This window comes from Ovis aries, chromosome 10, assembly GCF_016772045.2.
Source record: "Ovis aries strain OAR_USU_Benz2616 breed Rambouillet chromosome 10, ARS-UI_Ramb_v3.0, whole genome shotgun sequence".
Taxonomy (NCBI): Eukaryota; Metazoa; Chordata; class Mammalia; order Artiodactyla; family Bovidae; genus Ovis; species Ovis aries.
In genome coordinates, this window is record NC_056063.1 from 34,883,192 (window position 1) to 34,897,713 (window position 14,522).

The following is a 14,522-nucleotide window of genomic DNA, read 5'->3' on the forward strand; positions in this document are numbered from 1 at the left end:
GATCGAACCCAGGTCTCTCACACTGTAGGCAGATGCTTTACCTTCCGAGCCACCAGGGAAGCCCTGGTGATCCTTTAGCTCACGTCTATTGTGCTCATGCTGTGTGAGGGGTTTTCCTCACATTCAGACAAGAGTGTTGTCTTGGCTGGTGTCATCTTCTTGGGTTACAGTTTTTTCCCCTTTACAGACGCTTAGTGTTGTAGATGAGAACTCTTGAGTTCAACTTGTTTTGGTTTCTTTTATGTAATGAGAAGACAGAAGACTCAGAATGTGTCCAATGAGAGAGATCCAATGCAGAAAAATAAGAGATTTCCTCAGTTTCTCACTTTACTAAGGACTTCAAGGGTGTAGTTAATTAGGAGCTACAAGTGAAGGAAGGGCTGGGGCTCCCAGAAGCCGGGGGCTCCCAGAGCCCACCCACACCCTTCCTGCTATGTGGGACACACCATGATCTCCACATGGTCAACCTTCCTGTAGTAACCTCTTAGGCTTTACTTTTTCATGTCTCTACTTTGACTATTTTACAGATATTTTACAGTCATGCCATTTTTGTAACATACATTATGACCAGCATCCCCATATCTGTGCTTGAATTCATAGGCACATGAAAAGCATTATTTTAACATGGTTCCTTTAGTCTTCTCAGTATATTTATAGGTAATTCCATTTATAAAAATATATAAGTAAATATGTTACTTAGGGTCAAGTTTTACAAAGTAGTACATGGTGATTAACTTTCTTGTTCACGCTGTGTTTTGAGTATCTAAGCACTATAATTTTTCCTTTTTGGATTTTGGGTCAACAATACTATATTTCTTGTGCTGGTCATTTTTACCATTAATTTATAATTTCTGTTTTTATTGTGAGAGCAACCAAACAGTGATACTGGATCAGTCACTGTTTTCAGTTCTTTCTGTCTTTTCATCAAATAAGCATTATTACACAGAGGAAGTTTGTGTAGCAGGAGTGAGTGTCCAGGCTCCCTTCTTTCTCAGCCCCTGCCTGTGCATCTTGACCCCCAGGGCCCGCTCTCTACGTGTACAACAATGCGGTGTTCACCCCAGAGGACTGGCACGGCATTCAGGAAATAGCGCGGAGCAGGAAGAAGGACGACCCTTTGAAGGTTGGAAGATTTGGAATTGGCTTCAATTCTGTCTATCATATCACAGGTGTGGTATTTGGCTTTTCAGTCTTGAGATTCAGTTATTTTAGCCTCTGCTTTGGATAGAATTGGGTAAACTTCAGAGACGATATTGAATGCTGATGAAATTTCAGTGTGTCTTGTGTTTTCTCTAGTTACCTTGGTAACCGTATCAAATCTTCATCGTGTGATGCAAAAGTTAATGTCATCATTTCAGGTGGAATCAATGTAGTATAGTCAGTCATTTTATGTGAAGTTTGAGACTTTACGTCAGCAGTTGAAAGCCTACTACGTCAGCAGTTGAAAGCCTACACAAAATTGTTACTCTAAAAACTTTTGTACTGCAAATTTTTGAGTCAGGCAAACTGGTTTTCACAGATTTTCTTGTACATATTTTTAAATAACAGGAAGAAGGAAATATAATATCCAATGGTATGTAACTGACACAGAGAACTTTAAAATGATCTTGGTTTCTCACTTTCCCTATAGAAATTATGCTCTTCTTAAACTTGAGTATTTTGATGATTACTTTAAAGTCATGTTTGGAATCTAGAAAGAATACGAGGTTTCTGATTCAGTTACACTAGGAAATACTTGTAACTTTTAGGGCTGTTCTTCTGGAACCAGAGCTCTTAGTATTTACTGTGGTTTTGTGATAAAGCTTTTAATGAAATCAGCACCAGTTATGGCTTAATTTGGAACTGTTTTTGCATTTTGAACTTGTAGGAGAAGAAGGGGCTGTGCTGGCAGAGTTCTAGCTGTTGCTAGAATAACACTTAATCGATCGCCCAAACTGGGGTAGTCCTGAGGGTTAAGAAGTGATATTATTCTTGGCCACTGGCCCGAATTAGGACTGCCCTGAGCAAGTGGGACGCAGAAGCATCCTCACCATGGCCCATTTTTAGCAAACCTATTTTTAAAATTGCATGCACAGTGTTATAATGTATAGTATTGTGTTAAGTAATATTATGTATTACATAATAAAACTGATGAAGTCATTATGTTATGTAACAACTATGTGAATATTAACAGTCATGTGTTCAACTGTTTGTGAGTTACTCCTCACATCTGTGACATGCAGTAGTTTTTAAATTTTATGGGGACACAGTTGTGCGTTGCATAAGCATGGAGCCTGTTGTCAGGGGTGTATTGTCCAGAGAGTCCCCTGGCGGCCGGTATCTGCTCTCAATGTGGGTTTGTTCCCTGTTTGATAACCAGCACACTTTTGTGGGATGGGTTCCCTGGGTGCTGGCCTCTAATCCAAGGACTTGCCAAGGTCATGCATTCTGCTCTCCAGCCACCAGGCTTCTCCCTGACATAGTTTCAGTAATGGGAGTGCAGATGGGACTGTGGACAGTGGGGGTCTATGGACCAGCCTTCTTGACTGGACGTGGTGGTAGGCTGGTGGATATAACATTTCCTACTGAAAATACCCCAGAGCTCAGGATTTGGTGCTTGTGATGCCTAAGCCTGTAGTCGGTGACCCTGCGTGTCACAGGTGGACCCCATAGAGGTCTTGTGTGAAGGTTACGAACTCAAGTCACTGTCCATTTCAGACTCACTCCAGGACGCATGCTTGAGATCACCTGTTCTTTCTCATTCTCTCAGAGAATCTGTGGTTGAAATTTTGTTTTGCACACAGGCTACAACTCTGTTCTGTTTAGTTGGGTTCACAAGGCTATAGGGAGAGTGTAAATATCCAAATATTCCTTATGTATTTTAATTAATTTAGTAAATGCTTGAAGATACATCTTAGGTTTTCACAATAATCCCTTAAAGCCTCTCAATGCCTGGTGCTTTTTGAATCTAAAGAGAAATCACTTTTTGCATTCAAAGAATTATGTGTCCAAAGCAAGACTTAGTTCATTTTAAGATAACTCTGTTTAGAATCCTGTGGCTCACGCTTCTCCACGTGTGACTGTGCAGTGTAATTGTGACTATCAGTGTCAGTATAGCTCAGAGTTGATGGTGACTTGAATTTTCCTCTGCAGATGTTCCTTGCATCTTTAGTGGTGACCAGATTGGCATGTTAGATCCTCATCAGACGCTGTTCGGTCCGCACGAATCAGGCCAGTGTTGGAATCTCAGAGATGACAGCAAAGAAATCAGCGAGCTTTCAGACCAGTTTGCGCCGTTTATTGGCCTTTTTGGAAGCACCAAGGAGACGTTTGTGAAGGGCAGCTTCCCAGGAACGTTCTTCCGTTTCCCGCTTCGGCAGCAGCCCTCCCAGCTCAGCGGGACCCTCTACAACAAGCAGAAGGTACTGGAGCTGTTTGAGTCCTTCCAGGCGGACGCGGACACGGTGCTGCTCTTCCTGAAGAGTGTGCAGGGCGTGTCCCTGCACGTCCGCGAGGCCGACGGCTCGGAGAAGCTGGTCTTCAGAGTGACGGCCCACGAGCCGGCAGCGCCGGCGCCAGAGCGGCCAGGGGCGGTGGAGGCGCTGGGGGCCGCCCTCAGTGACTACTGTGAGCGGGTGCCCAGTGGCGGCGTCACGTGCGTCACGTACCCCGTGAGCATCGTCCTGGAGGACGGGGGCGCCCAGGGCCCCCGGGAAACATCTTGGCTGGTGTGCAACAGCGTGGGCGGCCGGGGCCTGAGCGCGCAGCTGGACGCGCTGGCCGACGAGCTGCGCTTCGTCCCAGTCATCGGCATCGCCACGCCCCTGCCGGGCCCCGCCGAGGAGAACGGGGCCGGAGGCGCTGCGGCTGGGTTCTCAGGGAAAGCCTTCTGCTTCCTCCCCCTACCGCCCGGCGAGGAGAGCCGGACTGGACTCCCGGTCCACGTCAGCGGCTTCTTCGGCCTGACGGACAACCGCAGGAGCATCAAGTGGCGGGAGCTGGACCAGTGGAGGGACCCGGCCGCCGTGTGGAACGAGCTGCTCGTGCTGAGCGTGGTGCCCAGGGCCTACGCCGCCCTCATCCTCGACGCCATTGCCCGCCTGCGGGCTGGCTGCAGCCCCAGGCTGCCGCTCTCGGTGGCCGGGGTCTACGGGCTGTGGCCGGATGCTGCGCAGGTCAAGCTGCCCTGGCGGCCGGCGCTGGAGCCGCTGTTCCAGGAGCTCTTCCAGCACGAGGTGCTGCCCTCCCTGGGCGGCCACTGGGTCCCCCTGGAGCAGGCATGCTTCTCGGATCTGGACGAGGGCCTGGACTACGCCCCGGCCGTGCTCCGCTTCCTGCAGCGCTCGGGGAAGGAGGTGGTCCGGGCCCCGGCCCACCTGGCTGCCGCCGCGCAGCTCATGGCCTCCAGCGCCGGGCCGCTGACGCAGGTGACGCCTGCGTGGACCCGGCAGGTGCTGCGGAAGGCGGGCCTGGGCGGCGCGGGTACGCCCGAGAGGCTGCATCTGCTGGAGTTCGTGCTCTCCGACCAGGCCTACGGCGAGCTGCTGGGGCTGGAGCTGCTGCCGCTGCAGAGCGGGGCCTTCGTTCCCTTCTCCTCGTCTGCCTGCGACCAGGACGTGATCTACATCGCCTCAGAGGAGCACCCCAGGTAGGCGGGGCACAAGTCAGAGTGCGTGCGGCCTTAGGGGGCTCTGCGGAGCTGCTCCGTTAGAAAGAACACACCGTTACGTTCTAAGGTGGAAGGGCCTGCATATGTTTATCCGTTAAAAAGCGGTCCAAGCCCTTGTTCCTGGAAATTCTAATAACAACGTAGAAAAGAATGGCTGCAAAGAGCTAGTAATAACTAAATTTAGTCAAAAGGAAATTATTTTGATGAAAATAAATTCACCAAAATAAGAAAGTGAAGTCGATCAGTCGTCTCCGACTCTGCCACCCTGTGAACTGTAGTCCACCAGGCTCCTCCGTCCATGGGATTCTCCAGGCAAGAATACTGGAGTGGGTTGCCATTTTCTTCTCCAGGGGATCTTCCCAACCCAGGGATCGAGCTCGGGTCTCCAGCATTGCAGGCAGACGCTTTAACTTCTGAACTACCAGGGAAACCCCAATTATAGCTCAGGATGCCTATTGACATTTCAGGGAATACAGTACATGTTTCTCTAAGGTGTTCTGGACCGTCCCTGGGTTTGCATGCTGCCTCAGGGTTTAAAGCCACACCTGGATAGTACTGGATTACAAGGATTGCGTGTGATTTGAGGTGTGCCTTATAACTTAGGTAAAATAGTGAGCACATATAACTGGCTTGAAATTATATCATTGGACTTATCTACTAAAAATTGCTGCATTTCTGTCACTTTTAAGGTCCCTTTTCCCAGGTCTGGAAGGAAGATTTCTTTTGGATAACTTGAAGCCTCACCTTCTAGCTGCTTTAAAGGAAGCTGCCCAAACCCGAGGTATTATAGCTATTTTAGCTTTTAAAAAATAAGTGTAATTATAAAAATGTGAACAATTTATGTGTTTCCTGTTAAGTTGAATGAATATGGAATTGCCTATTGGTCAGCAGCTCCATACAGTTCAACCTCATGTACTTGTGTTTTGAGATGTGTCAGTCGTGGATGCTGACGTCTGTCCGAATGCAAAGGTGGTCCTGTGTTTAGAAACCTGTGTTTAGGGTTAGGGTGTGGCGGTGGTCCTCACTGCTGCACAGTGCCTCACGGGCCTGCAGTACTTCCCTATTTCTTTCCCCATTTTTGCCCCCGGCCTCCTCCCTGGTGGCCCGCGTGGCGGTGAGAGCACTGCTGTGGGTTAGGTGGACACACGAGGGGAGACGGGGTCTGCCTGCTCTGCCCCCACACCACCTGCCTCCAGGGTTCCACGTGGTTGTGTTGGGGTGGCTTTGGGGACCTGCACGTTGAAAAGAGACCTGTGCATCAGGGTCGGGAGGACTTCTGGGGCCGAGGCAGGAATGGGTGTCCTCTATCGGGAGTCCTTTTTAGGAAAAGACAGAATAATTGGGGGAAAAATCACCATGGTTCTGTTTAACCTTATCTTTCAACTTTTGTGAGCACCTTTGTAAGACTGTTGCCTGAACTTTTTGTTTGTTTGTTTATATTCTTTCAGCCACTCTTTTTTTTTTTTTAAATTGAAGGATATTGAACTTTTTTTAAAGTTAGATATTGGCCTGAAAAATTCTGGGTTTGTTCTACTAGGTAAGGTTGTAAAGCGTGCTCTTTGTGACCTGTCTTTTGTACTGTGTGCTGGTTTGTTTTCAAAGGTAACGGCTAAAGGAAAGCTTGCTAATGGTCATGCACCTTCATTCCTGTAAATGGAAGCAAAAGGAGTTGGGGCTTGGGGTTGTTGATTCAGGATGGAGTTCAGGGAGGCTGTGGGCAATGCGGTGTGAGCTGGAGGGGGTCCGGACGCTGCTGTTCCCTGTGTCAGGAGCTTTAGAAGAGCCTTGTGGGGAGTCTAAATGTGGATTCTTTCCTATGACTCTGCCATTCTCTGCTCCAAAGTTTTACAAGTTCTTACTTCCCAAGTTCTCTATTAGCTTCTTATGTAAAACATTACATTGCAATACAGTGTACACACAGAAAAGTATACTTATCTTAAACATAGGCCTGGAAGTTTATAAGGAGAACACGCCCAGATCAGAACCAGAAGACTGGCTGCCTCTCCGAGATAGTCCCGACCACCCAAGGGCAACTGTGACCCTGACTCTCGACAGCACAGATGGACTCGGGGCTTCCTGTGGGGGGAATCCATGTGCCCACAGTCTGCTGCAGTCACTTGCCCTGAATTTGGGATCGTCTAGTTTGGTGTCCGCAGTTGCAGACCGTTCTTTCTCACAGCTGTGCTATTTCATTGTGTGGTTTCACTTTGTTTTGAAGGGAGAATTTTTGTTCATGTGCATTAGTTTCTGAGGTAGGTAGGGAGTTGGAAATCAGTTGAAAATAATTCAGAATCAAATCAGGTTCAAAGGGTAGAAGACCAGCAGGATAATGTTGGTCTTACTTAGAATTTTCAAGTACTTTGTGGCACAGGGCATGGCCACAACCTCTTCTCTAGCCTCGCATGAGTGGGGACCTATTGTAATATTTTTGGGATGAGTTACATTTATCTATTGTTAACTCAGTAATTTGACATCTTTGTAAAGCTGAGTCGTCCCACTCTGTGTATATTCTCATTTTCTCATCTACTATGAGTTCTGATTTGTTATTTTGGAATCATCTGTAAACTCCGTGTTTTATCTCTGGTTCCCGGTTCTACACTAGAAGGGATGTCTTTGCTGTTATTATCACCTGTGATGTGCAGCTAGTTATCCCAGGAGTTGTCTTCACTGTCAACTTATCTGGATTTAAGTATTAATATTAGCCTGCCACCCTTGTGATTATTTAATCATCCTGGTCTCTAGCCTTTCTGGTGTCTTTAGCTGACCATGTGGTGAAGGGACTGCCTCCCAGGCATCCTTCCTGTTGTTTTGTATCATTAGTTTCACACAGAAATGCATTTTTGATGTCACTTTATCCCAATGAACAGATTTACTGCTTGGAGAACATTATGGTGTAGGGCCAGTGGGGACTCAGTAATGACCCCTTTGCTTTCCTTTCCTAGGACTCCAGTTGGTGAAGGAAGCTGCAGAGAGGAACCAGTGGGCAGACCTTACTGGTCAGCCCTGCGTCACTGCGGTGACCCTGGTCTTGGGGGCATGGCTTAGGGCACACTGTGGGCCTGTACTGTGACCTCTGGGGTGAGATGGACGAGCTCACCAGGCTGGTCACAGGCAGCATTGGGGACCTCAACTTCCCAGCATGCCCTGCACTGCAGAGCTGTGGGAGCTACCCTGGGTATCCCCCTGGGCAGGGGCAGGCATTTCCTTCCTACACTGAGCAGTCAATGAGCCAGTCATCTTGCTGGTGTGTGGGGCAAGAGTATGAGAAGAGAGGCCGAGAGGGCTGCATCTGTGGGGCTCCCTTCCTATGGTGGGAACGTCACAGATGTGAAACGTCAGTGAATCTTTTTGGCTGCAAAAAGAGATTATGTGATCCTTTTGCTGACACAAAGCACTGTGGGCTTCTCTTTCCTAATTATAAGTAAAATCTGATTGGCCACATTTGGAAGTACAGCTGCATGGGAAGTGTTTTTTTTGGCAATGGGTGTAGCCCCAACAAAATACCTCACCATGTGACAGTTTTATCTTCCACTTGTTTCACATGTAAAATCCTCAGCTAAGTACTATGGTACTGATTGTACTCTCACTATTTAACTCTGTCACCTCTCATTTGCAGTTGTACGCTTCAGTTCAGTCAGTCAGTTAAGTAGCTCAGTCTTGCCTGATTCTTTGTGACCTCATGGACTGTTGCACGCCAGGCTTCCTGGTCCACCACCAACTCCCAGAGCCTAACTCATGTCCATTGAGTCGGTGATGCCATCCAATCATCTCATCCTCTGTTGTCCCCTTCTCCTCCTGCCTTCAATCTTTCCCAGCATCAGGGTCTTCTCAAATGAGTCAGTTCTTCACATCAGGTCACTAAAGTATTGGAGTTGCAGCTTCAGCATCAGTCCTTCCAATGAATATTCAGGACTGATTTCCTTTAGGATGGACTGGTTGGATCTCCTTGCTGTCCAAGGGACTCTCAAGAGTCCATATCACTGGACTCCAACACCACAGTTCAAAAGCATCAATTCTTTGGTGCTCAGCTATCTTTATAGTCCAACATCTATACATGACTACTGGAAAAACCATAGCTTTGACTAGATGGACCTTTGTTGGCAAAGTAATGTCTCTGCTTTTGAATATGCTGTCTACGTTGGTCATAACTTTACTTCCAAGGAGCAAGTGTCTTTTAATTTCATGGCTGAAATCACCATCTGCAGTGATTTTGGAACCCCCAAAATAAAGTCTGTCACTGTTTCCACTGTTTTCCCATCTATTTCCCATGAAGTGATGGGACCAGATGCCATGATCTTAGTTTTCTGAATGTTGTTTTAAGCCAGCTTTTTCACTCTCCTCTTTCACTTTCGTCAAGAGGCTCTTGAGTTCTTCATTTTCTGCCATAAGGGTGATGTCATTTGTATATCTGAAGTTATTGATGTTCATCCCAGCAATCTTGATTCCAGCTTGTGCTTCATCCAGCCTGGCATTTCTCATGATGTACTTTGCATATAAGTTAAATAAGCAGGGTGACAATATATAGCCTTGATGTACTCCTTTCCCTATTTGGAATCAGTCTGTTGTTCCATGTCCAGTTCTAACTGTTGCTTCCTGACCTGCATACAGATTTCTCAGGAGGCAGGTCAGGTGGTCTGGTATTCCCATCTCTTTAAGAATTTTCCTCAGTTTGTTGTGATCCACAGAGTCTTCTCCATTTGGGGGAAACAAAGCCAACCTTGACTTTAGTTTGCTTTCTGTGTAGTCCAGCATCTGGGGGAGTGGCACATGCTTGTCGTCTGCACTTGCTCACCATCTGCATCTGTTGTCTCTGCAGACGCACTTTTCATTCAGTGCAATAAAATTGCCTGACTGAGATCACCAGTTAATGACTTTTTAAAATTTATTAAATCCAGTGAAATTGTTTTGTTCTTCTTACCTGGTCCCTCTGAGGCTTTGCTCCTACTGGTCACTCATCTTTGAATCCCCGGCTCTCTCATTGTCCTGATACTTCTTTGCCTGCTTTTAAGAATTATTTGTGAATTCCTGTTCCTTAGTTGACCCCTTAATGAGGGTTAGTTCAGGAACTCCTTATGGTCTTTGGGCCTCCTTGTTCACCCAGGTCCCTTGATCACACACGTGTAGAGGTCTGTACATCTTCTGCTGGTGCCCAGTTTCAGGACTCACAGTGCAGTGCAGGGTAGGGGGTATGGGCCCAGGCTCTGTCAGTGCACAGATCTGGGCTCAGACTTGATTCCTCCATTGTGTGACCGTCAACAAATTACCTGATCTCTGTGAACCTCTTTCCTCATCAGTGACATCCTTCGAGTAAAAGTGTATCTAGGGCGCTTGAGATTCAACTACATGAAATGAAAGATTGCTTTCTTTCTTACAAGTGTAATGAAATGAGAATAAGGGTTGAGTGGAGGATGGCAGGCAGTCCCAGCCTACCAGCTGAATTTTATCCAGTTTGCATGATGGCCATCAGGCAGGCTATTGACAACCTCTCCAGTGATATTTTAGTTTGGCAGGCTTTCTCTGAAGATAAGCTAGTGTGCATGGAGCGTGTAGTTTAACATGAAACCTGGCTCATGAGAAACACTGTTGTCATTCTGTCCGTGGAGCTCCTCAGGGAGCTCGAAGTCCATGCTTTCCCCACTCGAGTCCTCATCTTGTGTCCATATCTGTCTCGCCTCTTGTGTGATCTTTCCTTGTGAGCACGGCACCATTACCACCCTTGTTCTCGTGTCTCTGGGCTCTGGGGATGGAATTTCTGCATCGCCCTTCTCCGGCTGTGTTGTGAGCCCCCCGGGCCTCCTCCTTGCCGTGCTCATCTCATCACCGTCCACTAATGGGTTCCAGTGTGTGTCCTGGCTCCAGACAGGTCCGGTCTTGTTTGTGTGGCCTGTGGGGTTCCCGTGACTGGCCTCCAGAGACCAGAGTTCCCTTCATCCGAGAGAGCAGAGCCCTGTGAGGTTTGTCACCCCGACGCGGCACAGTGCCCACTTCGAGGTGGACGCTTGGTAAAGTTTTCTTTTGCACGAATTCAGGTTTTTGCGTATCTGTGTTTCTGCACACAGCATCCCCTTTGCTTAAAATCCTCTCTCTCCTGCACCCTGCTTGTGGGCTTCTGTTCATCTCTTTGCCTTCAACCCACAAGCCTCCTCCACGGAGAGGCTCTCTGTGCCACCCACTGCCACCCCTCCCCCCCGCCCCCCCCGCCCCGCCACGCCCCTGCCCCTGTAGGCCACACAGACCTGTGTCACTCAAGCCTGTCACGGCCCTTTTAATCCTCTCTGCCTGATCACAGCCCCGGTTTCCTGGGCCAGACAGACTAGGAAGCCACCCGCTAGTCTCTTTCATGTTCCCAGTGCCAGGTTGATAGGCTGATGCTGAGCTTCCGTTGCTCGGCTAGGTGGGATGAAGCTGCGGGGACGGGGATACGAGCAGGCAGATGCTTGTAGTGTGGCCGTGAGTCAGAATTTCTTTTCAAATGCATATCTTCTGTGTCTTATTTGTTCTCCACCTTGATCCTCCTCTGAGGGACAGAGACACTGAGGCTGAAAGAGCTTAAGGACTTAGGACTCTCTGGAGCTTTAGAGTTGGGGTGAAGATTCTGTTGTTTCGTCTGTTCTATTACAGGTTATTTCTGTATTAAGTTACTTGAGTAAATGGGTGACTCTTGGAAGTTAGAAGAGCAGGTAAATGGGTTTTGGAGGAAGTAGAAGAAAAGCAGTTGAATCAGACATATGGTAGGAATGCTTCATAATTTGGATTTAGTTTATATTGAAAGTGAAAGTTTATATTGAAAGTGTTCAGCCGTGTCCAACTCTTTGCAGCCCCATGGACTATACAATCCATGGAATTCTCCAGGTGAGAATACTGGAGTGGGTAGCCTTTCCCTTCTCCAGGAGATCTTCCCAACCCAGGGATTTAACTCAGGTCTCCCGCATTGCAGGTGGATTCTTTACTAGCTGAGCCATAAGGGAAGCCCAAGAAAACTGGAGTGGGTAGCCTATCCCTTCTCCAGCAGATCATCCTGACCCAGGAATTGAACCTAGGTCAATTATATTGAAGTATATCCTTAAATCTTATATGTATATTCTGCTATGTTTGGAGTTTGTTTATGGCTTTTCTTTTACATAATGATGTGTAAGATTCTGAAAACAGTGCTATCTTAAGATTCAGAATAATTGTTGTAGCCATTATGTGAAAACTGTGACAATTCTGGCTTTTTCTAAGAATGAATTTAATTATATTCTAGCACAACAACTTCTCTGGGGATACTCAGGTATGATGACTGACTAAATGTTGTATTCATTTGCAGCCTGATGTTTTTGTTCATTTGATTCTTTGAATCCTGCTTTTTCATTTACCCCAGTAGCTAGAAGTTGTATCAGTGTTATTTTCTGGTGCTAACAATTAAAGGAGAGAGGAAACTATACTAGTAGAGTACATAGGTGGTTGTTGCACACACCACAATCAGGCCATGCTTCAGTTCATAGAACATTTAGTCTCAAATGAAACAATTATGCTGAGATTGGTATTTAAGCTGTGGGATTTAATGGAAGGGTGAGAGTGCCCATACTTGTTACATGATGAGATTGAAATGGACAGAGGGACATCCATTCTAGGATCTCTGTCGGTGAAGTGTCAGTTATTGACTGTCTTTTTATAAAAAGTTTTGATAAACTTGTACTATTTTCCTCCAGTTTGTGTTTCCCTTGGAAAATCAGGATATGAGATTAGCTTTATAGAAACTGTTTTTATAGTAAGCATTATTTTTGGAGTTAGTCTATTCCTTGAAGCTAAAATTAATTTAGAAGCTAAGTCACTGTTATAGTGATAGTCCATGTAAGTATTAACCTTGTTTTCTAGCTTGTAAGGAAAGTGGCTGATCCCTCACAGCTACCGTGACTGCATTCCTACATCTTTAAGGAGTGATCACAGCGGAAGGCAGAGTCTTGTTGTCAGCAGGCTGCATGGTTAGCCACCTGCCCAGGGTGGGGGTGCTGTGGGTCGTGTCGGCCACCCCCCGACTTGTTGTCTGTCTCCTGTTCAGGCTGGAAGTGAGGGCGGCGCTGCAGTGTTGTTCTGAGCCAGCCTGGTGCCCTGTGGAGTAGAGGGAGGCTTCCCTGGGCCCTTGCAGAGCGCCGGGAGCACCGGGCTCACCACCGAGCTGCCCTCTCCATCCCTGTGTGCTGCTTTTCTGTCCTTTGTTTCCTTTTTCTTCCTTTGAAGATTTGACTGACAGATGGCCTACAGTTTAGCTGGCACCTCATCTTATTTTCAAGTGGACTGTAGCATCCTGTCTCCATCCACGTGGAAAATCTTCCTCAAAGTGAGGGCTGAACCATAGATTTAGCATGCTGACAGTTTTATCTTGAGCTGACCCACAGTAAAGCACAAACCAGTCTGAGCAGAGTTGTTCCTAAATAGTTACAACTGATAAACGCTCTCTGTCTCTAGAAACATGCCTGGCATGAAATACTTAACCTCTTTTGACAATGCCAATAATTCTAAAGGCAGGGCCACAGAAGCACAAGTCATTTAATAAACTCTGTTGAATTATTTTATGAATATTGGTTGAGGTGCTTCACAATTTCAAGGGTGCCCCAATCCAGGGCATGGAGACATTTTTCTGTGTTAACATTTATACTTTAGGGTAAAAGCTGAAAGCTTAACTACAAAATAGACAGAAATCAGAACTTCAGGTTTAATTGACTTCTGTGCTTAGAAATGTCTCTTACTACATTTTCTCTCTCCTTTATTTTCCATGATTTGTTTCATCAGAGCATGACTGGCTAATCGCATGTTACATGTGGTGTGTGCAAGCACATGTTACATGTGGTATATGTGTGAATCACATGTTACACATGGCGCACGCAATCGCATGTTTCATGTGGTGTGTGCATATTGTTGACATTTTATTTGCACATTGATACTAGACAGCTGTCCTGAAGGTAGGTATGTGGCTTATAGGCTGCTGAATTCCATGCAAGGTTATTGGACAGGATTATCTGCAGAGTGCATGTTGGGTGGCAGTTATTAACATGGAACACAGTGTGCTGCACATTTGGTTTTTCTGTTTTTTGAGTGTTCTGAATTTTAATTTCTAACTCTTTTTTTGTATCTTTGGCATTATATCCTTGCCTTGTGATTTGGATATTTTATTATAGTTAATTCAGTAAGCATTTTTCAGAACATTAAAAATGAATTAAAAAATAATATTTTAATGGGACTCACAGACCAAGGAGGCTGTGCTAGTCAGACTATAGACAAGATTTTGTGACTTCTTAAACACTACTGCCTGACTCACCCTAAGTGACATAGTGTCAGTTCAGTTCAGTTCAGTCGCTCAGTCGTGTCCGACTCTTTGCGACCCCACGAATTGCAGCATGCCAGGCCTCCCTGTCCATCACCAACTCCTGAAGTTCACCCAGACTCACGTCCATCGAGTCAGTGATGGCATCCAGCCATCTCATCCTCTGTCGTCCCCTTCTCCTCCTGCCCCCAATCCCTCCCAGCATCAGAGTCTTTTCCAATGAGTCAGCTCTTTGCATGAGGTGGCCAAAGTACTGGAGTTTCAGTTTTAGCATCATTCCTTCCAAAGAAATCTCAGGGCTGATCTCCTTCAGAATGGACTGGTTGGATCTCCTTGCAGTCCAAGGGACTCTCAAGAGTCTTCTCCAACACCACATACTGTAGAAACTGACAATAATCAGGACATGGGTACTGGTGTCTTTAATAGCTGCAGAAGTGTGTCCTTGCTTAAACTTCTGTGGCAGTAATTTTAAATGTCTTATTGTAACATGAGAGAGAATCTTCTTGGTAGAAGTTAAGGCCATCTCCCTGGTGTGTGAGTCTGTGAAATAGAGTGTCATTCCCTGGTTAA

General features: G+C 46.5%; 1 protein-coding gene across 3 annotated transcripts in view; it reads left to right on the forward strand.

The window, feature by feature from the left end:
- The window catches only part of SACS (sacsin molecular chaperone), an 81,371-nt gene that overhangs the window by 52,577 nt on the left and 14,272 nt on the right, over positions 1-14,522 (forward strand). For 2 of the 3 annotated variants that reach the window (XM_060394094.1, XM_060394095.1), the window contains 4 exons: positions 1,023-1,169; positions 3,133-4,627; positions 5,338-5,429; positions 11,892-11,918. In XM_060394094.1, coding sequence (XP_060250077.1) covers positions 1,023-1,169; positions 3,133-4,627; positions 5,338-5,429; positions 11,892-11,918 — 1,761 coding nt within the window. The remainder of the gene's footprint in view (positions 1-1,022; positions 1,170-3,132; positions 4,628-5,337; positions 5,430-11,891; positions 11,919-14,522) is intronic. The other variant, XM_060394096.1, reaches the window with a different exon arrangement.